Source organism: Anolis carolinensis, chromosome 1 (assembly GCF_035594765.1).
Source record: "Anolis carolinensis isolate JA03-04 chromosome 1, rAnoCar3.1.pri, whole genome shotgun sequence".
NCBI lineage: Eukaryota > Metazoa > Chordata > Lepidosauria > Squamata > Dactyloidae > Anolis > Anolis carolinensis.
This window is the reverse complement of record NC_085841.1, coordinates 349,069,143-349,096,690: the sequence shown is the minus strand read 5'-3', so window position 1 is coordinate 349,096,690 and position 27,548 is coordinate 349,069,143. Positions and strand designations below refer to the sequence as shown.

At 39.0% G+C, this 27,548-nt stretch overlaps 1 protein-coding gene across 2 annotated transcripts in view; it reads right to left on the bottom strand.

The window, feature by feature from the left end:
• The window catches only part of tecpr2 (tectonin beta-propeller repeat containing 2), a 58,503-nt gene that overhangs the window by 16,942 nt on the left and 14,013 nt on the right, over window positions 1-27,548 (bottom strand). For both annotated transcript variants that reach the window (XM_062968491.1, XM_062968492.1), the window contains exons 6-16: window positions 27,183-27,495; window positions 25,298-25,430; window positions 23,722-24,186; window positions 19,765-20,720; window positions 17,646-17,829; window positions 15,804-15,977; window positions 13,440-13,620; window positions 12,114-12,255; window positions 9,777-10,017; window positions 4,516-4,605; window positions 3,655-3,888 (exon numbers count right to left, since the gene is read on the bottom strand). In XM_062968491.1, coding sequence (XP_062824561.1) covers window positions 3,655-3,888; window positions 4,516-4,605; window positions 9,777-10,017; window positions 12,114-12,255; window positions 13,440-13,620; window positions 15,804-15,977; window positions 17,646-17,829; window positions 19,765-20,720; window positions 23,722-24,186; window positions 25,298-25,430; window positions 27,183-27,495 — 3,113 coding nt within the window. The remainder of the gene's footprint in view (window positions 1-3,654; window positions 3,889-4,515; window positions 4,606-9,776; window positions 10,018-12,113; window positions 12,256-13,439; window positions 13,621-15,803; window positions 15,978-17,645; window positions 17,830-19,764; window positions 20,721-23,721; window positions 24,187-25,297; window positions 25,431-27,182; window positions 27,496-27,548) is intronic.

Sequence of the window (27,548 nt, the reverse complement as noted above, 5' to 3'; positions counted from 1 at the left end):
TCTAGTTGATTCTTTAGCAACTTCAGAAGAAAGTGGAGAGCAGTTTTAGCTTAGTGTTTTCAGGTATTAGAAAAGTGGAATCCTACATTTGAACAGAATGTAATAAGCATTTATGTCTTGCTACTGAGAAACCCAAAAAAGCCCTTTGTCTCAAGATGCCTGGGAGAGATTCAAAGGATACTTGGACAGTTCTAGCCTTTGGACAGCCTATAGTAATCTTTCCTTGGCTTTCATAAACTGACTTAGATCCTCTTGAACACCCCAAATAACTCATACAGGAACTTGAAGAAACTTTCGTATTACAGATTATTGTTTTCAAAGTGCTGCAAATGGAGAAATGGCTGTTTAAAATATTGGTTTTGACCAATAAAGCCCTATGCAACTTGGATCAAGGGTATTTGAAAGTCAGCCCAAGCTTTGAAATGTATAGGAGAGGATTTTACAGGAGTGCTTAATGTAGAAAGGAAACAGGAGCATCTAAGTGACTGTTCAGAGTTTATAGACATTTTTTTACAAAGGAGATCAGCCTAGTTCCCACTTTGTTGTCTTTCTGCCCGCAGACAAAGACCGTTCTGTTCAGGCAAATCTTCCAACTGCTGCTTGCCTGTTAGGGTCACAGGTTTTTAAAATTGATGCATTTGTTAATATGTTACTGTTTATTTGTATGTTATTATTACAGCTTTAAGGTACTAATGAAAACACTTGTGGAACCTGACAACAAGAGAAAAGGAACCCACTTGAGGCAAATATCTTCATGCTGAGTAATTCTGCAACTTTTGTCTTATGAGCTTTGTATCCAATAAGTTGTATCCAATTGTATCCAATAAGTTGTATCCAATAAGTTGTTAACGTGAGTTTGGAGATCATGGCAATGTTGTTTCCCAAAAAGGGCTTGTGATCACTAGAAGAGCAAAAGTTCTCACCTACTACAGAGTTCTATACATTACTCCTGATGAAATGCAGCCTTTGATAGAAAAAAAAAACCCAACTCTTCTAGGCATGGGACAAAGGCAAAGCTTTTCCATTCAAAAGAAAAAGGAGTGCCAACTCCTAGCATAACAAGAGCGTATTAAAAGAAAGATGGGAAAACCATTTTATGTGGCAACATAGAGACTGCAAAGAACAAAGTAGGACAAGACTGACACATGTCTCGTTAAACTCCTCAAATTAAAGACATGACACAATGCATTAAATACATCAGGGATGGGCAACTTTAGCAGATCTAGGGAACAATTTTGACTGAAGACTCATTGTAAGCTGTTTTTAAGTCGTGTGCCTTTCAGTTATTTCAGACCTACAGTGAGTGTTTTCTTAACAAGATTAATTTGGAAGGTTTGCCATTGCCTTCCTCTGAGAGAGTTTTACTTTCTCAGGGTCACCCAATGAGCTTCACGTTCAAGTAGAGATTCGAACCCCAGTCTATAGAATTGCAATCCAGTGCTAAAACCACTACACCATGCCAGTTCCCTTGCTGAGAGACGTACCTCTGTCAGTATGTATGTATGTGCATATAGATTTAATGGGGGGGGGGGGGGAATCCAGCTATACCCTTTTACTAAAACAAGGCCTTCACCATTTTTATTCTTCCCCCTCAGCAGCAGGAGAATCTAGGGGAACAAAAACTGAAGCGGGAGGGTATTTACATACAGCATTTGAACTGCATGTGGCCCACGTCAAAATAATTGGATAGAATAATGATTGAGAATAATCTTATGAAAACAGGGTGGCAACAACAGAACATTAAAGAATTAGAATTCTCCTGCCTTATTTAATAATAATAATAATAATAATAATAATAATAATAATAATAATAATAATAATAATGTTTATTTATATCCCTCTCCCCAGGGGACTTGGGGTGGCTTACAACATAAATAATACAATAAGTGCAATACAATAAAATACATGAAATTGAACAAACAATTAATAACACATTCAATCGATGTAAAACACAAAATACAGCACAATCAAGTAACAAAATTAAGAATAAAATTATGAACATTAGATTAAAAACACAGTTGTTCCTATGTGCTAAAAGGGGCTTGCTACCTTATCAAGGTAAATTCATATCCTAGAGATTGACTAATCACTGTCAAAAGCCTGTTTAAATAACCAGGTCTTCAAGTCCCTCCTAAATGCTGTGCGGGTGGATGACTGTCCCTTATTTCCCTGATAGTTTCTTGACTTCTGTATTTTACCCCTGTTACATAAAGCCTGCTGGACTCAAAATAGCCAGAGGGGAGAAAAACAGGCATCAGCATAATTCTGCTGCTCCTTTGGGTTTGACATTCAGCAGTGTTAGTTAAAATAAAATCTTATTACCCCTTCACAGCACAAAGCTTGTTGGATCACAGGGGCCGCAGTGCTTGATGGCTCAGCTGTTGGTTTTGATCTAAATAAGCGCAGGGGCTTTTAGAACAAGGAATCACATATCACCTGCTCTGAGTTGCGTAAATGGGCACTTACTTACATGAGCAACACACCTACTATCCAGAGACGCCCTCCTGAGGCAACATTTCCAGTTTCTTCTCTCCTTTGTATATATATATATTCCCCATATTAAAACTGATACTCATTGTTCGTTCACAGATAACAAACTTTCAGCTTGCTAACACACTGTCATAGCTCATTTGGCTTTCTTTTTGAAGGGCTGGCGTATAATGGCACAAAGTTAATCAAGTCAAATGTTCAACTTCAGGACTCAGTGTGCAAAGAATAGGCTGTGTAGATCTCAAGTCTAACTGTTTATATAATGTTACTTCAACAGAAGCTATCTGACTTTGAATTTATTATCCAGAGGGCAAAATTGTATTTTAAAGCTGAACACTTGGACACAGAGTGGGAGAGAAAGATTAACAGAGAGAGGTGGAAATAGAGATGGAGTGTTTTGTGTGGTTTCCGGGCTGTATGGCCATGTTCTAGCAGCATTTTCTCCTGATGTTTCGCCTGCATCTGTAGCTGGCATTTTCAGAGGATTCAGAGGATCCGGCCATACAACCCAGAAACCACACAATGCTCCAGTGATTCTGGCCATTAAACCTTTGACAATACACAGAAATAAAGATTGACATCATTTAGTTTTTATTTTTACAAGATATCTTTGACAGTCATCTACAGAAAACGGTGGGCAGGGCATACTACTGCTGGTTCCTCCTTTTTGTTCTCTCCTGTTTAATCACCACTTACCTGCATGAAACGTCACAGATCCTATCATCCTGTAATTCTCTTTATAGTATTGTTTGCTATTTACACTGTTGAGCAGGGTAAAGGAGCATCACCCTAATCACCTTGCAGTCCTTTGGATGCTGTGCCCTTTGCTCTGTGGTCTCCAGTCCTGCGGTTGGGTATCCAACAGCCTTTCACTGCTAGAAATTATCTCTCTTATTGCAAATCCTGATCACTTTCTTTCATTAAGAAAGACTGGTCACATAGAACTGATCACCTCCCATTATTTATCTACCCCTTTCACTGTGAGCAACATGATCAAAAACTTTAATACTAATTTAAATTTCTGAACCTCTAATGCTTTAGCACCGGACTTCAAACACTAGAATAAGAAATGTGTTCTAACTTCAACCTGTTATACTGTAGAAAGGTATATATGTCAACATTTAGGTTGGCAACTTTTATAAGACAGTGCTAGAAAAGACTTACCTAACTGAGAAAGGTCCAGTTTGGTCCAGTGCATCCCACTTGGACAATTTGGTGAAAGTGTCCTTATGAAGACTTGTCCCAGACTATCTAAGCTCCATATGGCATCCTGACAGGCAGAATAGTATACAATTTCACTATCAGTAGGAAGCTGAACAGTCGAAGGATGGAATTGAGGGTTTTGATCACCGACGCAGAAGAGATCCTTGCTACTCTGGCACAGCCACAGAAAGCTTCCTGCAGGAAGTATAAAACATTCATTGCAAAATCTGTTATTCTCCAGAATGTGCCTTCTGTTACAAAAATAATTATCTCTGCATTTTTTTAAAGTGAATTCTTTATTCCATTTTAAAAAAAGTTAAACCCAAGTGTTAAAATCTAGTGTTTAATACAAAGTAATTAATAATTGTTACTGTTTCTATAGTGGATCTCATATGCACAATCTTCTCAAACCTTAGAGGAGACTTGTAAGTTAAACTAGTATTATCCTCAAATTCACAATAGGAGACTAAGGTTAAAATATATCACCTCATTTTCCATTGTAATCAGTCACATGGCTTTGGAAACCCACAAGCAGAACATAAGTAAACCACTTCTGTCTTGTTGTGGGGATAGCTGGAATGAACCTTGTTCCTTTTATCACGTTTTGTCATAATTAAGAACAGAAACTACTACTTGAAGCAGGGCCTGCTCAATTCTATATTTCTTTTCCATCTGTTATACTGTTTTTAGACTTGAGTGTATACACACACACACACACACAAGTAAATCAACATGTCTGCAAACAATAAGACATGCATATTTCTTCGCCTAGCAGAAATGCTCCATAAATTCAGACAGCACCTGCCATAAAACACACTTTACCTTCTTTTGTTGGAGATGCAGAAGCCAACACAAAAGCCCATTTTGTAGCTGAAGCGGTACCACGTGGCACAACATTATTCCAGTAAGTACCTTGGGAATGAAACAAGAATCAAATCAATATGAAAGCACATGTGCTCAATGAAGTCAGCTTTATTTATTTCATTTCTATTTTGATTTCTCCTTGCCCAAGATCTAAGGTGGCTTATATTCAATTAAAACAAAGTGCAGATAAAAAACAAAAACCTATTAGTACAAAAGTTAAGAAACACTTGAACAAATAAAGAGTTTAAATCATTTAAAGCATACTAAACATACACAAGCACACTCCTATTGGGTGTTTCTAAGACGGGTGATTCAAGTTACATACTCCCATCTGGATCACATGATGAAAATGATTATGGAATGATGGAAAAGTTTCTGTTCACAGTGATACTTCCCAATAAACATACTATACAGAATCCAGTTTGAATAACTAGAGCAATGGATGCCCCCTCATATATTGTTAAGACTGCTACACCTTCCATTCTTCATTATTGGCTATGGTGGTTTGGCATCATGGAAGTCAATACTCCAACAATATCAGGAAGCCCATAAATTGTGTTTTATAATTTTGATGTATCAATTTGCTCTGATTGATATGTTTTTATACTGTTGTATTTTATTGTATACTGTTGGGCCTGGTCCCCATGTGAGCTGCCCCGAGTCCCTCCGGGGAGATGGGGTGGGATACAAGAATGTTGTTGTTGTTGTAAATTGTCCATTCTTGAATTTAAGCTCTGAGGTGTTTCCAGCTACATTTTACCCTACAATTTAACTCTAGCTCAGAAAGCCTATGGACTAACTTGGCTGAGGCACCTGAACCATTTCATATCACACTGCATGCTTCTGGAACCTGTACTCCATGTGTGTTGAATGACAATTCTGCTCAGCGTTCTTGCTCCTGATGCTGTAATCTATTGTCCAATGTGTCTGGATGGTTTCTATTTAGAGGAGTAAGTTCTTTGACTTAGACATCTAATATTAACTATTGTTCAAAAATGCTTTTCAGTCTTTTACTTCCCAAAATCACTCAGTTGTCAGACTAATCAGGATATTAATGTACGACAGTATTGCTTTTTATTCACTATGCAAACTGTTTTGCAGCAGTGAATCTGTGGGGACTGCCAAGTCTATTCTCTTGAAACTATCCAGGAACCACTCCTGGACAATTTCCTTTTCATTCTGCAAATACAGAACTATGCTTTTAACTACCATGACTGCATGATTGCAATTTGTATCATATCAAATTCTGGGATTTGTAGTTTAGTGAGGCACTGAAATTCTCTGGCTAAGAATTCTGAACCTCCCCCAAGCTGCAAATCCCAGGATTCTATAGGATGTTGCCATGGCATTTAAAGTGGCATTACAGAGCTATAATCATGTACTGTGAAAGGATTCCTAGAATGTGCTTCCTGCCTGCTGATTCTGTGCTTAGATTTGTTCAAAAATGCACTTGTCAAATACATTATATAGGCAAACACACAAAGGACATGAGTCCTTAAATGGACTACAGAAATTTCAAGAAACTCTCTCAAATGAATAGCTATTGGCCTGCTACATGGAAATACCAATCTTCATTAAATTGTGTATTAATGGACTTGATTGCAACCCTTGAGCAGTGGATAGAGATTACACTTGTGAATACAGAAATGTCTTTTACTGCCCAACAGGACAGCCACCTAACTTCAATTATATTTCCATTTTATCTGTGACAGTTTAAATCTTACACAGACACAACATAATTATGACTTAGAATAAAAGTGTGGCAACTTTATCTATATATCAGCACAGCTGGAGTTCACAGCCCCGATTTAAACATGAAGCATTTCTTATAAATGTCAGAACAGCAATTCTGGAACTGCGTGAGACAACTCTGGAACTTGTCTCACGCAAGCTGTTGAAACAAATGGCTTTTGAGTACCAGTAAGTACTCCAGCAACTCCACTGGGAGCTGTATTTGTCGTGCACAAAAGTGTCACTGAAATAAATGGTTATTGAGTACAGCTTCCATTACAAAAATACCACTCAAGAGCCACTATTTATTGTTAGTGTAGCCTGGGCAAAATAAGGTCATGGTCAGCTGCATATCAGAAAAGAAATCTTCTCTGGCCATAGCAGGTCAAGAAAGGAGGGGGGAGAATGGGAACAGCAACGTAGAAGCAGCCCATGCAATCAAGACAGGGAGTTCTGCATTTAGAAGATGTTGGATATGGAATGATTTATTTATTACTTTACACAAGTATAAAATAAAACACAAGTATGCATATGGTGGCCTAGAAGGTTAAACCACTGAGCTGCTGAACTAGCTGACCGAAAGGTCAGTGGTTTGAATCCAGGAAGCAGGGTGAGCTCTCACTGTTAGCCCCAGGTTTCTGCCAACTTAGCAGTTTGAAAACATGCCAATGTGAGTAGATCAATAGGTGCCGCTTTGGCGGAAAGGTAACGGCGCTCTATATAGTCATGCTGGCCATATGACCTTGGAGGTGTCTACGGACAATGCCGGCTCTTCAGCTTACAAATGGAGATGAGCACCAACCCCCAGAGTTGGACACAACTTGACCCAATGTCAGGGGAAAACCTTTATCTTTACTATGCATATGAAACCACCTGATCACAAAACAGCACATAGGAAACAGCATTTTGCTACATGACTTCAGCCAGACTGTGGAATTGTTATCGGAGCTGTAGTCAGTCTTCTAGAAAGTACCAGGTGGGTACTGAATGAGAGAGGGGAGCAAGGGGAAGAGGAGGATCATTAATACTGTGAAGGAAAAGAACACATTTTGCCAATAGAAATAAAAAACCGGCACAATTTTCCTTGTTCTTCTTTTGAGATATTAGGCAAAAAGGGAGCACATATACCTACAGATTTATTGTAAAGACCATATTGATCCCAGAAACAATTATGAAAAAGCCTATCTGATCTTAGGAGAATTTCAAAAAGTTAAGTTGCTTTCTCACTGGCCACCCAAAGGGGCATTTAAACACTTAGATTGCCCATATGCGACCACAGATTCAAGGAAAGAAAACAGGGCATTAACTCTAACACAAGGTCTCTATATCTGAAAAATGATGTTGCAAATAGCAAAATGATTTCCATGCAGTTCGTAGTTGTCCAAAGTCCTTTCACTGTCTGAAACAGAGCAGCAAATGATGTTTCCCATTGACTTAGGTCAAGATGTATACTACAGCCGATTTCTTCTGAGAAGAAAGGCAGAAAAATCTAATAAGCATTTCTTTCACAGCCAAGAGTAAAAACAGAATAGTCCCAAAGTGTATAATGTACACAATTTGCTGTCCTTCCATGACATCAAAGAGGTTACTGCTTTATTTTACCTAAAGTGAAAGGTAGCCCTGATGCTAAATACTGTGATAGATTTCAATGAAAGACTGCCACTGAATAGCCTTCTTTCTTAAGACATTTTGAGTCATGTTATGCTACAGTATGAAGAACACCTTTGTCAAAGGGTAAGTCTACAGTGGTTGCAATCCAACATCCCATAAGTATAGCATAAATACCTGCAAGGGAAGTTTAGCTATGGCAACACTAGGCCACTCCCATGGAGCCACATTGTGCAATGCATGGTGCTCTAACACATGAATGCCCAAATCCACTTCTGCTGTCAGAAAAACGCTCCCATTCTCAAACTATTATTTGCCCAGTGCACATAATGTGAATAATTGCCCTGCATGCACAGTGTGATTTCTGCATATTTGTGTTGCCAACAGGATGCCACTTTATACTTGTTGTTACGGTATTTTCCCAAAGCAATCAGGCTTGAAAGCATCATGCTCCAAACATTGAGGAAGAAAATGTTCATATGACCTCACCATTCAAGAAAACATGCTTCTTTTTCAAAGGTGGGTACTCAGCTCAGTAGCAGTAAGCACTAATCACCAAATGGGTAAACTTCTAGACTTCTAGAAACACCAGTCTTCCACTCATATTCTTATTTAATAGCTGATGATTTGGACGACATATGTAGGAGCATTTCAAGAAAAAAATGGCAGTACACAGTAAGTCAGAGACACTTTTGCGGCACACAAGATTCGTTCTTAGGCATAGTCTGGAAGTATGTAATGCAGCAACTTTGCTGATGCTGAACCAACACCAGGTTTGGTCAGTGCCAGAAGAGAAATTGCCTGGGAATTCTTTGTACACTGCTAGAAAAAATAGATGGATAGAAATGTAACTGATTCTGGCTATGATATAAAATAATGTCACAAATAGGTCAAAGCTCCTGACATTACTGGTTGGCTCTTTCCCATGTGAGAGTAGAAAAATATGGACACCAAACTAAAAAGTGATGTAAATGTTAATGTATAGCAGATTGTCCTTGATTAGTACAACTACCAGTACTATATTTTTAAAATGCAAATAGAGATCTGTCTAGATGTCTATATATATATATATATATATATATATATATATATATATATATATATATTATAAATAGGCATATATATTGAGTATATTACTAAGTGCCAAAGTCAGTCTCATCTATGCCATTACATTTCCCATTACTACATACATTTTTGAGAATGGACAGTGAAGAAAGATGACAGAAAGAAAGTCAACTCATTTGAAATGTGGAGCTGGAGAAAAGTCCCAGAATAACCATGGATTGCTGAAAAGACAACTAAAGGAGTCCTAGAGAATATCAAGCCTGCACTCAGCCGAAGGCAGGTTGATTTGGGACTGTTGTATTTGGGACATGTCATCAGAAGACAGGACTCACTAAAAATGATAATCATGTCTGATAAGGCAGAACATACTAGGAAAAAAAGACAACATTACGGATAGATAACTCAATTAGGAAGGCCATGGCCCTGGATCTACAAGATCTGAGCAGGACTGTTAGTAACAGGATGATCTGGAGGTCTCCGATTCATAGGGTAACCATAATCAAAACTATATTGACAGCAATTATAACAAATAAATGTTTGTTTCCAAAGGTACCACATCCAATACACACACACATACATATATGGAAAAATGAGTTATAGGTGGCAGCTCATTGTTAGCTAGGAAGGGCTTGGAAAATTGCATTTTATATCCAAAGAATCCACATCCTCAGCACATTTTTTGGATTCTTGTAAAATATATTCAGATGGCTTTGGTACCTTTTGGAAGCAAGCTCCACAAATGGAAACATGTTCCTGTACAGTTAAATGTGCAAAAGCCAGTCAATCTTGCAAGAAAAAGAAAAAAATGGTCCTACCTATTAGACTTCCCTTTGCTACATGGAACTCATTCTTCCCAGATGAGATCCAGACACCGCTGCTGTTGACTGCAAGGAGGCTTGGCTGGCACTGCAGTGGCTGAGACCAGAAAGCCATCCGGAGTTTGTCGGCTACTTTCTCAACAGGGGCCTGGGCTGCTGTGGCTACTGTTTGAGTTGCCTGGAGTATAGTCTGGAAAAGGCTGCTCTGGTCAAACACGACATAATCCGTGATGCTTACCTGAGGGAGAAATATGTAAAGACCAATTCAGATGAAAAAAATATAAAGAGTAGCCTTGCTATATCAGACCAATAGTCTATCCATTCCCAACTAGTACCCTCAATATGTTTTGCACTACAGCTCCCAAATTTCCTAGTCAAAGTCAGCAGCAAGCAGTATTAATGACCATGTTGACTTGTGGATTCTGAGAGCTGTAGTTCAACAGGTTTAAGGAAAACTGGATTATTCCAGCATCCTCATTCCAACAACAGTGGATCTTCTGCTACTGAAGTCCTGTGGAGACATAATATATTCAAAACTATACTTTAAAGATTTTTTTATGTCACCAAAGCATTTCAGCCTTTTTCTTTTGTATTCTTCACTTTCAGAAACTCAGTCATGTGTGCAGCTGAAAAAGATCCCAAACATTATTCCAGAGGCAAACATCAGAATCCCTCATACAGGATTGGTAATGATATTACATGGATTTTTGCTCAAGGACCAAAACTAAAGTGTACAGTACATTATGTATGATTAGACATTTTAAAGCCATATTTCTGTGAAATCCCCTTAAGGATTCTTGGGGAAAAAAATGCCATGGGCAAGCCAAAATTAATAAACAAATGACATACTCAACACTGCCTCAGTACCAAAGGCTAGATGAAAACACAGGTAATGGAAAAGAAGACACTGCTTCTATCTATATATATAAAAGAGTGGTGGCATCAGGGCAGCGGACAAAACAACAAAACTACAGGCCCCCCAACCTCGAAATTTAACAACACAACCCATCATCCACGCCTCTAGGTTGATATAACAAAAAGAAAAGAAAAATAAAGTCCTAATTAGAGGGAGAGGAATAATTGTTTTTATCCAATTGCTGCCAGTTAGAAGTCTAAGCTCCGCCCACTTGGTCTCCTAGCAACCGACTCAGCCCAGGGGACAGGCAGAGTTAGGCTTCACTTAGGCCTCTTTCACAGATTATCTAAAGCCCCAGCTTCTGTCCACCCAGAAGTTCGAAAACATGCAAATGAGAGTAGATGAATAGGTACTGCTCCAGCGGGAAGGTAATGGCGCTCCATGCAGTCATGCCGGCCACATGACCTTGGAGGAGTCTACGGACAACGCCGGCTCTTCTGTTTAGAAATGGAGATGAGCACCAACCCGCAGAGTCAGACACAACTGGACTTAATGTCAGGGGAAAACGTTTACCCTTTACCTTAACTACCACCAATTCCTCAATACTTTATTTCCCATACCACCATACTTCGCCACAGCAACACATGGCCGGGCACAGCTAGTTTTATATATAAAAGCCAAATTGACTGATAGTTACTGTATATATCAGGCATAGGCAAACTTCGGTTCTCCAGGTGTTTTGGACTTCAACTCCCACAATTCTAACTGCCAGTAAGCTGACTGTGATTTTGGGGAGTTTTAGTCCAAAATACCTAGAGGTCCGAAGTTTGCCCATGCCTGGTATATACTCATGTATAAGTCAACTTCATGTGTAAGTTAAAAGCAGATTTGAGGTCAAAATTGTGGGTTTTGATATGACCTGTGAATAAGTTGAAGGTCATTTCATGGAGACAGAAAAGCATCAATGTCATCTCAGGAGACCAGTTACCCTAGCTGCTACTGCCATTTTCCTGCCCAAAAAACCCAGAAATAGTATTGCAGCAGAAATAGTAGAGTAGATCAGTGCTTCCTTTTAGGTTCTCCTTGAATATACAAAGTTCTTGATTTCACCATTCTATTCAGCAAAGGGGATGGTTCCCTTTTTGATAAGGGTTATGGTACAGTACTCACACTGACTCATGGATAGGTTAACCCAGGTTTTTTTGGGGGGGGGGGGGGCGGGCTATCATTTCTAGATTTATACATGAGTCTATAGAGTAATAATATTCTCCATAGGCCCTCACTGAAGCACAACTTCACTAAGGTAGCATCTGATTGGAGGCAGCTCTCTAGGTCTCAGATAGATACCTTTTCCAAAGACTCTTCCTGAGATTCTCTGGTGAAAAATGAATCCATGATCTTATACATGCAAAATACATGTTTTATTAAAAAGCTAAGGCCCCTCTGCATTGACTGAAAGCAGAACAAGGTATGCCTACTTGCCACCAGTGGTTATCATCCCCTTGTGGCTTCTTGGAAGCAACACCTGTCCTGAACCACAAGTTTCCATGGATGTCTAAAATCCATATGGTCTGCTGATCTCCAAGAGTGACACACATGGGCTCTAGAGCTTGCATTTCACTGTGGGAGGAAGAGAACAAATTCATATCATCTTAACAGGCAAACATGTCTTCTTTAAAAATTAGTACACATAGAAGTTAACTTTCTTTATCTAGTCATATGAAGTCAATAAATTGAAAGCAAAACTATTCCGTATAATTTAATATTTTGGTCACTGAACATGCCTCAGTTATCGATTCTACTGAAAGGGAACAAAAACAATTAAGTTATAATAAATCATATGTATATGTATGGTACAAGTGTAAGTATTATTCAGTTATGCCTCCGCCTGTCTCAAAAGTTTCCAAGAAAATACTAAGGGATAACTATGTTTTAAAAATAGTTAACATTTTGAACATACTAAAACAAATAAAATATAACACCAATTATACCAAATAAAATATCAACGCCAACCCAGCCAGTTTTATTCGTGAATTTTAAATTCGTGACCTGTTTTAATCTGTTCTGTTTTAATAGAACCATTTTATAGAACCATGTTTTAATATATATCTTTTATATAAATACAATTAATTTGTGTATTTATATAATCTTTACAATGTTTATGTATTTTAATTATATTGTAACCCACCTCGAGCCACAAGGAAATGTGGGCAAGAAATAAAATTATTATTATTATTAATTTGATAAAGAACTACTAATACAATGAACCATGCAACCTTTGTTACTATTGTCGACAATGAAAATGAATGCAAACATACTCAATTTGTATAGCTCACTTGCGAAGCAGAGTTTGCTTTGGGCACGAGAGGGGACAGAATCTCTATTTGCCTGGATGTGGTTGGGACCATAATCAATTCACTTATTTGTTTCAGTAAACTGCACACACACAGCCCTGATTATGATCATATAAATTAAATCAATATTTAAGAGCTGCTCATTGTAATGTGGTCACAAAAATACCCAGCTGCATTAAACTCATCCCAGGCTTATGCAACACCAAATGTCAACTGGCATAACTTCCAGTGTTGCTCCACTGACACAGTGGTGTTTTCTCCTTTTGTGTGCAATTTCAAAACTGCATATAGAAGGCTGATGAAATTTACTGTGCTGATTTGGAAAGTGGCCTTCTCACATGATACACTATGCTCTCTATGCAAGTTCAAACTAAAATGATGAAAAACCCAACTATTGCAAAACCATGAGGAACTATTACAGAACATCCCTATTGATCAAACACTGCTTACCTGATAATATCACATTTCCATTGCTCTCCTTCAGGGCAGAAGCCGCTCACACCTTCACGGAACAGAAGTGCCCGTTGCTCGGTCAATGCCCAGACAACATTATTCCTGGCTGCCACTTGCGATAGTGGATACGGACAGTCCACCTTTACTGCCCTGGCACAGGGACGATCCACGCTCAGACCTTCAAGGAAAATACAGAGCAGTAATTATTTGCATCACTTTTTTCTTATTATTGAAATGCTTTCTTTTAAGGTTCATTTACAAACATACAGTATATACTCATGTTTAAGACTAGACCTTTTAGTCCAAACATTGACCCAAAAATCTGGCCCATTTAAGGTCAATATAAATAATGTATCTCAACACACACACACACACGAAACCATTACCTTCTCTAAGTAGAATAGGAAAAGGCAAGAACTCAATATGTCACAGGAGAATCTAAAATGTGTACTGAGTGCCTCTACTTTTTCCACTGCAGCATTGTTTCGGGCCTTTTGGAATGGCTGAGCAGGAAAATAGCAGAAGAAGCCCTCTGTGGCCTTTTGAACCAGCCCTGGCCCCCTCCCCTCTCCATATAATGACTCTTGACATCCCATCATCAGTGATTCTTTATGCTCTATGATGACTACAATACAGCTAGTTAAACTGCTTGTTTTCTTGTTGCTCCCACCTCCTAGGATTCTCTGACTCTAGTCCAGTAACAAAGTACTACAAGATGAAGGGGATATCTGCAACTGCTCATTAATAAAGTAAATGGCATGATGTATAATCTATAATTCTGGTCATGTATGTAATTTAAAATGTGTTTCCTGGAATGACTGCATTCTTCTTATAGTGGAGCCTGAGATCTAAATGACTTCACACACTTGTAGTGGCAAATTATGTAATCCCCTTCCCTCCCTTTAGCCATTCTTGCTTGTGTCTACTTCTTTTGTTCAGCTCTTTGTTCATAACCATGATTCTGGCTTTCTCTCTAGAGATGGCTCCAGACCACTCAGGTAACATATACATCCAGTAGATCCCAACGTGTTACACTCTAGATCTAGATTAAGGCTATTCTTCTCTCCACTATAGTTCATCACATGTTCAGTAAAACCTTATTTCACACCAACAGCTCATGCTACTCCTGCCAATTTATATCTGTTTCAGCCATTTATCAAAATTATCCATTAAAATTCTACTAAGCTTCCAGCATTTCCCCCCAGCCAACACCTATTTGGTCTCATTAATCCCTCAATTACAGAAATGGCTTTAGCTCTGTGGAAGCTGTCCAATCCTTTCCCCTCATGAGCCAAAGAAATTAACTAAGTAAATAAATAAATATTCAAATACATTTTAAACTGTTCTGAACTGTTGCTTAATGTTTTAAAAATTTATTTATTTACTATATTTATACCCCGCCCTCTCTCACCCGGAGGGGGACTCACAGCGGCTTACAAGTAGGCAACAATTCAATGCTGCATAAATATGCATAAAATAAAATAAACATATACATTAAAATACACAAAGTTAAAAACATCTAAACATTAAAACCAATGGTTAAAAACCACACAATCCAAAATCATAGTCCAGGAGCCATTCCGGGCTGTGGCGCAGGCTGGTTAGCAGACAGCTGCAACAAATCACTCTGACCAAGAGGTCATGAGTTCGAGGCCAGCATGTGCCTGCGTCTGTCTCTGTCTCTGTCTCTGTTCTATGTTATGGCATTGAATGTTTGCCTTATATGCGTGCAATGTGATCCGCCCTGAGTCCCCTTCGGGGTGAGAAGGGCGGAATATAAATACTGTAAATAAATAATAATAAATAAATAATTGCATTTATTCTGTATCCACTTATTGCACTGAATTTACTGTCCAAAGGCTTGGTCCCACAGCCATGTTTTTATTTCTTTCTGAAGGTCAGGAGGGAGGGAGCTGATTTGATTTTGCACGGGAGGGAATTCTGCAATCTGCATTTCAGATTGCTTTAACTATATTCTTTTAGCATATAACATATGCCACTTTGAGTCCCATATGAGGAGAAAGCAAGATATAAATTAATTAAATCAATAAATACATATGATAGAGAAAGAAAGGGGCCACAGAGAAAAGACTGTTGAATCATCATACAAAGTATTTTGCCATCCATAACAAATTGCATAAGAGCAAATGTCAGAGGAAGCAGATTAGTATTCAACTTCCATGTAACTGAAAGTACATACCACAACATGGGAGAAAGATGATGAAGGGGTCAAAATTTCCATTGAAGTAACTGCTTTTCTTGTGCCTTCTCACAGAGAAACCCTCAAAGTGTGCAGATTACAGTATGAAAAGGAAATCAACACACATACCACACCAGAAGACTATCAACTCATTTCAGTACCTGTCTGCAGATACAGATCACCATTTGTTCGAATAATCCAGGCAGTATCATCGCTCAAAGATACAAATGCAGTTTGAGGCAAAGCTTCATACCAGTGACGTTTGCCTTTTATTGTTACTTTTCCACAGGCAAAAGCTTTGCTGGTTTTTTGTTCAATCTTCCAGAGAAGAGCTCCTAAGGAACAAACCTTACATTAATATGATGAGTGACACTTATTTCAAGATAAATAACTTATCTATCTTTTCACATATGTACTTCACTTTTGCTCATTCACTGCAGTTAGTACTAATGTTTGACAACCTCCTCACATTTCTGTCTTTGCAGAGGAAGGATAGGCATGTTGTTCAAAAGAATAGTAAAAAGACTGGTTCAGGAGAAACAAAAGGAGACGGGAACTATAAAATACCAACTCAAAAAAATCTTCCAAAATTCTCACTTTCCAGCAAAGCTGGGTAATAAAGCACTTCCAAAGGACCTATTTTGTTGCTCAAAACTCCTTTTCACACAACTATTAACTGCAACAAAAAACATATTAAATAAGCACAAGAAAGGTCCTACAAAATGTGTGTTCCTCCAAATCCCCCTTCCATTCATGTAGTGCTCTTTATACTATAAACCTGCCTGAATGTGAGGGCTTTTTCAACTACAAAGCTTTGAAAACTATTCTGGGAGTTTTGAGCTGGACAGTAAGGTACAAATACTTTGGCTGAATAAGTCACCCATTGCAACAACTCTTGTGCCATTTTCTGTGGTTATTATACTCAAGTGTGAAATGTGAACCACCCAAGGCTGTATGGCAAAATATATTTGCAAAGTGACTGATTGTGACTTGCCTTTGCATGTTTAAATTTGTGATATAAAATTTCAAGTTTATACTAGCTTATATAAGGGGTATTTGTAGAAATTAGATGCAGTTTAAGTGAAAGATATGAAGCCACATTTATACTATCATAAAAGGAGAAATTAAACATCTTCCTATACTAAATGCGTCAGAGACATTCAGATGCCACCTAACTGCCCCATCTGCAGCCTGAAGCACTCCAGTCCAGGAAATTTGTTTCTACAAAAAGGCAACCTGAAACTTCGATAAGACTCCCATATCTGCAGAACCAGTACCCAGTGTTTTACTCACATTTTACAAAATATGTCCTCCTTAAGCATTTTCTCGGTCCTCTAGTCCTGTGTTTCTCAAACTGTGCTACTCCAGATGTTTTGGACTTCAAACCCGAGAAATTCCAGCCAGTTTATCAGCTGTTAGGAATTGTGGGAGCTGAAGTTCAAAGCAGCTGGAGGAGCAGTTTTAGAAACTCTGCTCTAGCCAATTTTGTTGAATGCTTTTGCCAGAGGTGGACCATAGATCATGCTGTCTGTCTTAGCAATGTCTAGAAGTGTCTTCTCTAAGCATTTCCTAGGTCCTCCAATGCAACTCTATGTTACACTTCAGCCAGAAGTAATTCATTCAGCAGAGTTCACTATTACCAGAAGTTTCACATACCCTTACAAAATCCTGAATAGATCCCCTGCGGATACAAGGGTTGTACTGTATATTCAACCTACCTTATTTTCATTTGTCTACTTATGCAGTAAAGTATATCCTGCATCTACAGTACTTCATTTTGAGCACCAAACATCCATATTAGACAACACTGTATCCATTTGCGCTTCCATGTTTTGTAAAGTGCTCATATTACAGCAGGCACTGATATTATTTGCTCTAATAATGGCCTCTGTATACCGTATATCAATAATGAAGACAGAATTTAACCCAAGCAAAGAAAAGCATTTGAGTTTTTTCACAAGTTTCCTAGCCAACCACAAAAAAAAATGCTGTCCTAAACCAACCTGAAGGCGAGACTGCCACCTGCTGGACATTGTCTTCAAATCTCTGCCAGCGCAGACCAGCGCTAGGTAAAGCACTGCAGTAGAGGCCACCTTTGTAATCCAGGCACCAAATGTATTTATCAGAGACAACCAGGCTCAAGATCCCGTAGCCAGGGCCTGCATAGCCCATCCAGCTTTCTGCAAACTAAAGACTGGAGAGTTAGAACAGGGTGAGGTATCTTCATGGGTACAAACATTGCAAGTCACAGAACAAATATTTTATTTGCCTGGAAAACTCACAGCAACCCAAATATTTTTATTACTGTGGCGTTAAGTACTCAATGTCCAGGAGGTAATTTCCTTATGGATCCACATCACCTCTCCAAAATAAAACTGGAAAGGATCAGAAATCCATTTATGATTTGCACTTCCCCCTTTGGGGATGTATCAAGATGCATAGCATACGTTTTGTTTTAAAAGAGAATCATCACTTCTTAAGGCTTACAGGAATTGTAACTTTTTGCGACTTTTCCCCCCAAACAGTTTTGGAGTGGGAAGTGTCCTAAAGGCTACAAAAGTAACCAAATCCTAGTGACTTACTCTTGGTGACCTATCCCAAGTGTGAACCATGTCTATTTTTATTTAGCAGAAGGCACATGCTTAGTTCATGTACAAACAACTTTATTGACTCTTTGTAGTCTCTTAGCAAAAAGATTTAATTAAAAATGGATTCAACCAGGGAAAGAGCAATCACACAACACCCCAACCTGAATCCTATTTGTGCACAGAGGCTAACTTGCCTCCTACTTCTTCTGAAGCCCTCCTCCAAACGCTACTTCTGAAGTTTATAGAAAATGTGTTGTCGAAGGCTTTCATGGCCGGGATCACAGGGTTGTTGTATGTTTTCCGGGCTGTATGGCCATGTTCTAGAAGTATTCTCCCCTGACGTTTCACCCACATCTATGACAGGCATCCTCAGAGGTTGTGAGGTATGGAGAAACTCAGCAAGGAAGGTTTATATATATCTGTGGGAAGTCCAGGGTGAGGGAAGAACTCTTGTCAGTTGGAGGCCAGCGTGAATGTTGCAGTTAATCACCCTAATGCTTGACCACTCCAACAACTATCATGTCAGACTACACAGAGAAGCCATTGAAATTCACAAGCATGTGGACAACTTCAACAGAAAGGAGGAAACCATGAAATGAACAAAATCTGGTTACCAGTATTAAAAAACTCAAAAATCAGAACAGTAAATAAGAAGCAACACTCTGAGACATGGGAACTAGGGGCAGCTAACAAAGGATGCTCCTAGGCAGAAAGGAGCCAGTAGATGAATATAGATAATGCAAATTAGGGTGATTAACTGCAACATTCACGCTGGCCTCCAACTGACAAGAGTTCTTCCCTCACCCTGGACCTCCCACAGATATATATAAACCTTCCTTGCTGAGTTTCTCCATACCTCACAACCTCTGAGGATGCCTGCCATAGATGTGGGCGAAATGTCAGGAGAGAATACTTCTAGAACATGGCCATACAGCCTGGAAAACATACAATAACCTTTTATCGAAAATATTTGGGGACAGTATGAGTGTGTCATAGGTATGGGTTTGCAAAGGCGAAATAGCAGAATTTGCTTCTTGAAAGGTAAAAAGGCTACCATATATACTAATGTATAGGTTGACTCCATGTATACATTGAGGGCAGATTTTCAGGCCAAAATTAGGGATTTTGATATGACCCGTAATTATTTGAGGGTCACTCCATGGAGAGGGAGATGCTCCAATGCTGCTTCAGGGGGCCAGCTGCCCCTGGCTGCCACCACCATTTCCCAACCCAGGCATTCATAAAGGGCAGAGGTGATGACACAGCTGAAAGACTTAAGGGGATTGGTGCTTCTGTTGGATTTTCCCAGGGCAGACTAATGCTCTTGCCTTTTGCCTTCTTTACAGAGAGAAGAGGGCAATTCCCTTTTTTGATAAGAGGTAAGGTACAGTACTAACACTGACATGTGGACAAGCTGACCCAGTTTTTAGGGTTGATTTGATTAAAATTGCTTGACTTAATCATGATTATATAGGGTAATCTTGTTGCAAGTACATGTTGGAGACCCTCTGACAGATGTTGCAACTGTAAATACCTGGTCTGATTTTAAAAGCACTCCTTCTTCCATGTGTGTTCGGATCTTGTCCTGCAGAGGAAGACAGGCCCCAATTTCTGCCACACTCGCCTCTGAAGAGGAGTAAGACAAGCCATGCCCATAGATGTCCTCTTCATCACTCGATGCAGATTTCTCAGCTCTAACATCACAAGTGTCACTGATCCATTTGCGGGCAGTGTGGGTGTTGGGCATTGCTTGAAATTCCCCCCAAAACACATTCTCTTGAGGACATACTTCTTTTTTAGAAAGAACAGGGGGGATGGTGTCCTCCAGAGGCTGTTGTTGCTTCTGCTCTGAGTTGTTGTGTATCGCTACAGTGTAACCAAGTAGCCCATTCTCGGCATTAGAGGCTGCATGCACATTTGCAGGCATCCCTTTCTCAGAGCTTGTGTTTTCCAAAGAAACTAAATCTCCTGATTTATCTGAAGTGCTCTCCATGTTACATGGGAAAAGAGCATGTGCTTCATCTTGACATGGCAGCTCTACAATGGCTTTGGTTTGTTCAGATTGAGGGAATGTCCAACTACATTCAGTGTCCTCAGAACCTAGTTTATCTTCAGGCAGAAGCAAGGAGGGATCAGAGGTTGAGAAGTCCATAGTAGACAATGTGCCTAATGCACTTTCATTGTTAGAAAGTTTCAGCAATTGAACCGCACCATTGTCCTCAGGTGAAAGAGCAGCCATAGACTGTGGAGACTGAAGAACACTGAATGTTTCAGAGCCATTTTCTTCCCGCAACACGTTTTGTGATTCAGAACTAAATATACTTTCCTGGTCCACAGAACTCACACTTAAACGGTCTGTGATGCTGCCCATGAGGCTAGAGTTAATGGAGAATGAATCTGCATTTAGAAATGAAGAGCTATCACTGAAGCCTTGATCCTCATAGCATGGTGTGCTTTCCAGAGAGCTGGGATGTCTCTTGGCTCCATTTGCTACATTTGTACATAGTTGGGAAATAGTAGGAGAAGGGTGAGAGAAGTTGGGGACAGAAAAATGCAGTTTGTCAATTGAAAGAATACAGTTCTAGGTCCAAGTAAAATCAAGAAATAATTTCATCCTTCAATTTTGTCCAGTCTATAAAAGTATTTAGAGAGGATAAACCATTAAACCATTGATATAAATAATTAATAAACATTAAATAAACATTAAAACAATTTAAAGGGTTAGCTTGAAGAGAGGAATCTTCATGTCTTTCCTAAAATCACTGAGAATGGAAATGGGTCACAGTTCTAAATGTGCAATCTGGAAGCACAGAGAAAAATCCAAGCCCTTTCTTGGATGTCTGTCCGATAGGACTCTGCAGGCTCTTTTCAGGAGAGGGTTGTCACAGGCCACAAAAAGACACACAGGTCACGGACCAGCTTTTGCTAATCCCCGATACAGATGTTGAATGTGGGCGACAAAATACAACCCTGTGGATTATATGACAAAGGATATGGTGGTTCAACAGTCATTCCAGAATACAGCTTTGTTGGGACAGCTGGGAGAAAGGATCAGAATCACTCCATTGTGATTCTGATCCTCAATAACCTATCCAGCAAGGCTGTCCAGCTAGTATGTTTTATAATACTGAAATCTACTAGGAGGTACAGGAGAACCTACTAGGAGGTACAGGAGATCACAGAGTCATAGAATTGGAAGAGACCTTGTGGGCCATCCAGTCCAACCCACTGCCAAGAAGCAAGAAAATCACATGTGCTCAGTCCAGTTCCCAGCATAGGTCATTCATCAAGGTAAGCAAATCAGACCCACATACATATTCCATTCAAACACTGGATTTCAACAAGTCTAGATAATAAATTGTTCAGATGTGCCGGAGTTATAGTACCCCCACTATTTAGATCAACAAAGCATGATACATGGCTCATAATTTATAAATATTGTTCGGCTGAACATAGTTTTCTTTAATAAAGGTCACGGCTAACCTCTTTGAAGTAGAACAACCCCTTTCTATAAAGAAACATTAATTTCCCTCACCCATAGCCATTACTTCTACTTTAGCAGATTGAATTAGTCAGGAGCGATAAGGATCAAGTAAACAGATGGTAGCTGTCTCTGTTTCAAACAGTCTTGTTCATAATCACAAGATCCATAAGCTAAAAAGGATCTCATATAAGAGGGACAAGCAGGCACAGTTACATCAATCCAAGGTGTCCCAATATAAGAGTCCATGTCATCTTATCAATTCTGTGTGCTGGCTATGAAACAAATACATTATTTGCAGACTGAAGTGCTCCCATAAAATGGAGGCAATCATATAGACTACTTTCTCCAAGGCTACAGAAACAGACCTTCAGATTTGAGGCTTGAAATCTTTTTATCAAGAAATTACAGGCAGTCAAAGTGGAGCTCTTAACACGAATACATGTGTTCTACCAATGAGCAACAATACTCTCAGCTACACTGGCTGGAACATTATATTAGCTAAGAGGCAGTTAAAGGGTTGACCTACAAACAAGGAAGCCCTCTTATTTGAAACTCTTTTCTACTACAGTTTCACAAAGGGGGATATAAAAAGCCTCAATTTTCCATATCCACAATATGGAGACAGCAACCTTGGCCTTTCTTACAAGACTATTGTAAAGCTTACAAGATGATGATAGATGTGATGGACTTTGTATACTCTAAAGCAGCCCTACTCAAAGTGGTAATCTGTTGACCAATGCTACTTCACATTGAGTTTCCAACAAAGAAACAGCTGTAGTCAAAAATGTGGAGTTTGTTCCCAAAGGTACCAAATCCAAAAAAGAATGAAAAATTAGATATAGCTCCAGCACATTTTTGGCTAAGAGTAGAATATTATGTATAGATCATAACAATCAAATGTATCAAATTACTTCAGTACAGGGCTTGGAAAATTGCATTTTATAGCCAAAGAATGCGTATCCTCAACACATGGGTTTTTTTTGCCAATTCCTGTAAAATTTGTTCAGATTGATTTGGTACTTTTGGAAATAAACTCTATAAATAAACTCTATAAACTCCTATGGTACTTCACACCAAACAGCTGAAGAAGGCTCTACAGTACTATAGAAAAGTTTCTGTCATCATCTTTTCAAAAGATTTGATTCTGCGTTGCAGGTCACAGTCTTTCATCTTTTGGGTCAGAAGGAACTTTTCTACTGTAAATAGGTATCAGATTCACTGAATAAGTCACAAGTATCACAGTGGCCCTATGTACCAAAGGTCACAGGCAGCTATTTAAGGCTGCAGTTCAGCATGGATCAGCATAGCACAGAAGTTCAACGCACAGATCTACATTACGATAAGCCCACAGACTTTCCAGACAGCCTCTGAAACTCTTCAGCACAGCCGTCCCATGTCTCACAGAGAGGAGAGGAAGTATCAAAGAAGCTTTTGGCTATCTCCCTGTAGCCAGGAATAAAATAATTACAGTAATGTTGAGATCTGCTAAGGGCCCTCAGATCCTGCCCACTTTTTGCATGAAATGGCTATGGGGAAGACCTTCAAAGACTGTCCAGTAAGGGCTGGGTGCTTTGGATGCTGAAGTGGGAGGAGGGATTATCAACTTCCACAGCTCCCCCACAGATGTAAGGAAAACATAACTGTACGTATATCCCAAATAGGTAATCCAAAAGATGGTAATCCACAAGATCCAATCAGTGAAAGCTTTCACTAATGAATTAAGTTAGATTTGTTTGCTATTGTTTTAATCCAGCTCTACTGATGTAAATAGGATTAACATTGCTTGAATGCAAGTAAATACCAAGACCCAAGGAAGGAAAGCAGATATCTGTGTGAACAAACTCTCCAAACAAAACCAAAGTCCTTCATTCTTGTTCTTAATATTACATGTATATCATTTCTAAAACACAAACATTAACAAGAAACATCTGGAATTGAAATTTTTGTGAGGCTCTAAACCAAAAGGTTCAACGCAGAATGATAACACCTGATTAACTCACTGATTACCTGGCCTTCTCTTCTTCTTTTTCACTTTGATTGCTTTTACAATCAGTTCCTGGTTGAAGTCTTCAGAACTAATCAAGCTGAAGCGCTGAGAAGAAAGTTGCCCTTCCCTCTGTACTTCTGAGGTTTGATCCTCACCAGTCAAGAAACTGGAACTGCTGTTCATAGAGCTGCTCCTACTTCTTGATCCACTTGCTACTGAATAGCCCCTTCTTCTTGGGTTGGTGCTCAAATCCCCTAGTTCATCAAAGCTCTGCGAGCGCAGTTTCTCTATTACTAGCACTCCATCCGGGTCAGCTTTACCTATGGAGCCATTTTTGTCACCAGGTGTTTGGGGTAAAGAGGAGCTACTCAGTATTTGGTTTGTTTCTGGAGAAGGCTTGGATGGCATCGATTCAATGACCAAGTGTGGACTCTGTAACTTGGGGCTCAAATCTGATGGTGGGCTCATCACCTTTGACCTGAGGTCTGAAATGCAAAGTTTAAAATGGTAAAACTGAGGAAGAAATAAACTGTTCACAGTGTCAGACATGGAAACACCAAGAGAGGATTCTGCAAAATTATCAATGGGGACATAGAATAGGTGGAGAGAGAAAAAAATCCTCTTATAGTAAACTGGAACATTAAATTGCTCAATGAAATGAATTGGCACTAGTTGGAAGATCAACCAACCCCCTCCCAAAATAAATACATTTCACATAACTAATAATTAAGCCATGATATTTGCTGCAGTGGTGTGGAATAATGGCTGCTAACCTAGAGGTACATGTATGCAACAATGGGACTTCATCTACTATTTTCATTGTTCATCACAAGCATTGCCACCCATGCAAAGAAGATCTCAGAAATCCACTATACTGCATGACACTCCAGAGAATCCTCCCAATTTCAAGAAATTGTTTTAGGGAAATGCAACAGGGTGAGTAGTAGTTAATAGCACCTGGTAAAGTTACCTGTTTGGTTTTAAAACTCTCAAGAGTCACTCCTCCAGGATTCCCATGGTGATTTGGAGGGAAAATATCTGAGAAATTGAGTGTAAAATGTAACTTTCTGAGCTCTGTTTACTAGGTGTCCCAAGGCAACAAGAGAACAATTTTGTGTGTGTAAAATCCAAGTCACAAATTATTCAAGTCATTGTTTGAATGACAGATAATTTGGGGCAGCGTAGTTCTGAATTTTAAACTGAACTAGTAGCCATGATGGTTAGAGAAATCTGGGAATTGTAGTCCAAAGAGTAATTTTTCAAAGTTCTACTAAGAAAATTTGCTCCATTTCACCTATATGGAGTGAAACTTCAGAATCAAGTCACTACCCACATCTTAAAATTCACTGAGAATTACAACTTGTTTGCCAAGAGACTGATATAACACAAAACGTTGGATACTCTTTTGTCAGCCTCATCAAATTCCACACACGCAAGAAGCAGCAGTCAATGGGGACCTGTGTGCTAAATGGTGAACGTCTCACCACATGGGTGACAAAGTCAAGGTCAAACTGCATCTATTCCAAGAATAGACATTCACTCACACATTGGGTACTTTACATATGGTACACACTCAGCATACTAATATATACAAACCTGTTGACATAAGCCCTTCAGGTCTGCTTGAGATTCTAATGATATCTCTGTCTCCCTTTAAAAGAAAAATCTCATTTTCAGTGCAGGACACGGACACAATATCGCCAGACCCTTCCAAACTGCCAATCATTGTCTATGAAAACAAAAAAAGTTAAAGGTAAGTTGCGAATGTGCCAAGAAGTAATTTAGAATGCAAATAACATGTCAGACTTCTTATTGTATTTTTGTCAAGCAATGTAGCAAAATGTCATGGCTGAACTGCTGAAGAATTAATGTACAATTTATGTAAATCTTCCCTAAGAGCATGAAACGCGTTATAAAATGTTTTAGAATTTAGCTCTCTTGCGATAATAATTCACTCTACTCGGCATGAGAAATGCAATTTCAGACAACATTCTCAGACACTTCCAAGTCCCAAAATAGCATACATTAACAAGTAGTAAGAAGAGAAAGAAGAAGGATATCGCTGCATTTTGGAGCATGGTGAGACATGCACCCAATTTGAGAAAAGTAAACCTTTCATGCATGGTATCATGCCTTAGGCGTGAAACTAGGACACTGAGAAACAAGTGTTGATCTTGGTACATTTTTCACAGCTAACTGATATAGTCTTGGAGCCTCATATCACCACAAGGTCAGACAAAAAGTACAGCATAACACTCCTGTTCAGAAGCAGCTACTAGACCAAGAATAGGGAGCCTCTTTCAGCCTATGATGTGATCTGAATCTCAGATGAGTCCTCAGTAGGGCTGCGAAGTCAGAGACAGGAGCAATTTTGGCTGGAGTTGGTAAAAATGACCAACTCCAATTTCAAGATAAAAACTTACTATAGCAATATACAAAGTATCATTTTATACTTACATTTTACCCCAAATGAATTAAATATGTTGATGTTCTATCAATCTAAGTACCTGATGACTCACGTGGTAGTGATAAAATGCTTTGTGCTATCATTTCACTACAGTAAGTTTATTATTAGTATTTATATTTGCCATTTATGAAGGTATCAGAGTCAGACTTGAAATCAGATAATAGAAATATATGAGTCAGGAGTTAAAGATTTGGGATACTGACTTCACTGTCTTGGTTCTCATGGTCTGCATTCCCTTGTAGGCACAGGAAAGAGAGAGACTGAATATATTTATTTACCATATTTATATCCTGCTTTTCTTACCCTGCAGGTGACTCAGAGCGGCCTTACAAAAAGGCAACCATTTGATGCCTAATAACATACATACAATAAATTAAACAAATGCATTAAAACTAACACGTTAGAACCATCTCAACATTAAAATTAAAAAACAACTAATGAAAACCACATACCACTATATTTGACCTTTAAACTCTAGTTCCAATGACTAAGCTGCAGGATAGGCATTTAAAGCTTTTAGAACTGCGGAGAAAATCTTGGAAACTATCTAAAAATTGTGTTAACAAAGAAGGAGGCATGGCTACTGGTGGAAGTCTGAAGTGCCAAACTGGCAATACAAGAAGGCCAATTTCGGCCACAATACTAGCCGCATATGTTAACATCAAGTCGCAAAAATAGAATGTTGCAATGCCAAAATCTTGTCACAGAACAGATTGATCTAAATATATTCTTCAGATCAGAACTACTCAGTGGCAAAACATGGACCAGTGCCGGTGCATGAGTCAGTGACTGCCAGACTGTGATGAATTTCCAGCAAATTATAAAAATATCGTAATAACATGGCAGAAATTTGGCACCAGTCTCTGTCACATTGAGAAATTAATAGTTGTTCTGCTACATCAGGTAGCTGTAGAAGCGCTGTTTTGGATCACAAGTATGTAACGATTACAGAAAGACATTTTAATGGGATGGTCTTTAAGTGCAAAGAATCAAATGTCTGTTGGCATTACTCACCTGGTTTACTGTGTCCAATAAATAGATGCTATATTCATTCCAGCTCAACACCCACCCTTCCTGGAAAAAGCAGGAAATGAGTCCAATTTGCCTCTCTGGGAAATTATAGCTATTCTTGTTTAAGGGTTCCACTCGAGGATATAATTCAAAAGGCTTCATCCCAGCAGCAAATACATCTTTCAAAATGAATGTAGCCTGAACAGTCCCATGGACATCCGATTTCCAAAGACGAATCCCTGGTCTTCCAGCAAATAATGTTAGGTCACTTCGTTTACATAGACCAGGTATAAAGCATGCTCCAAATTTGCCAGTACTACAATTTTAAAAAAAGAATAGTCAAACGACACAATTATATTTGTGGGTGAA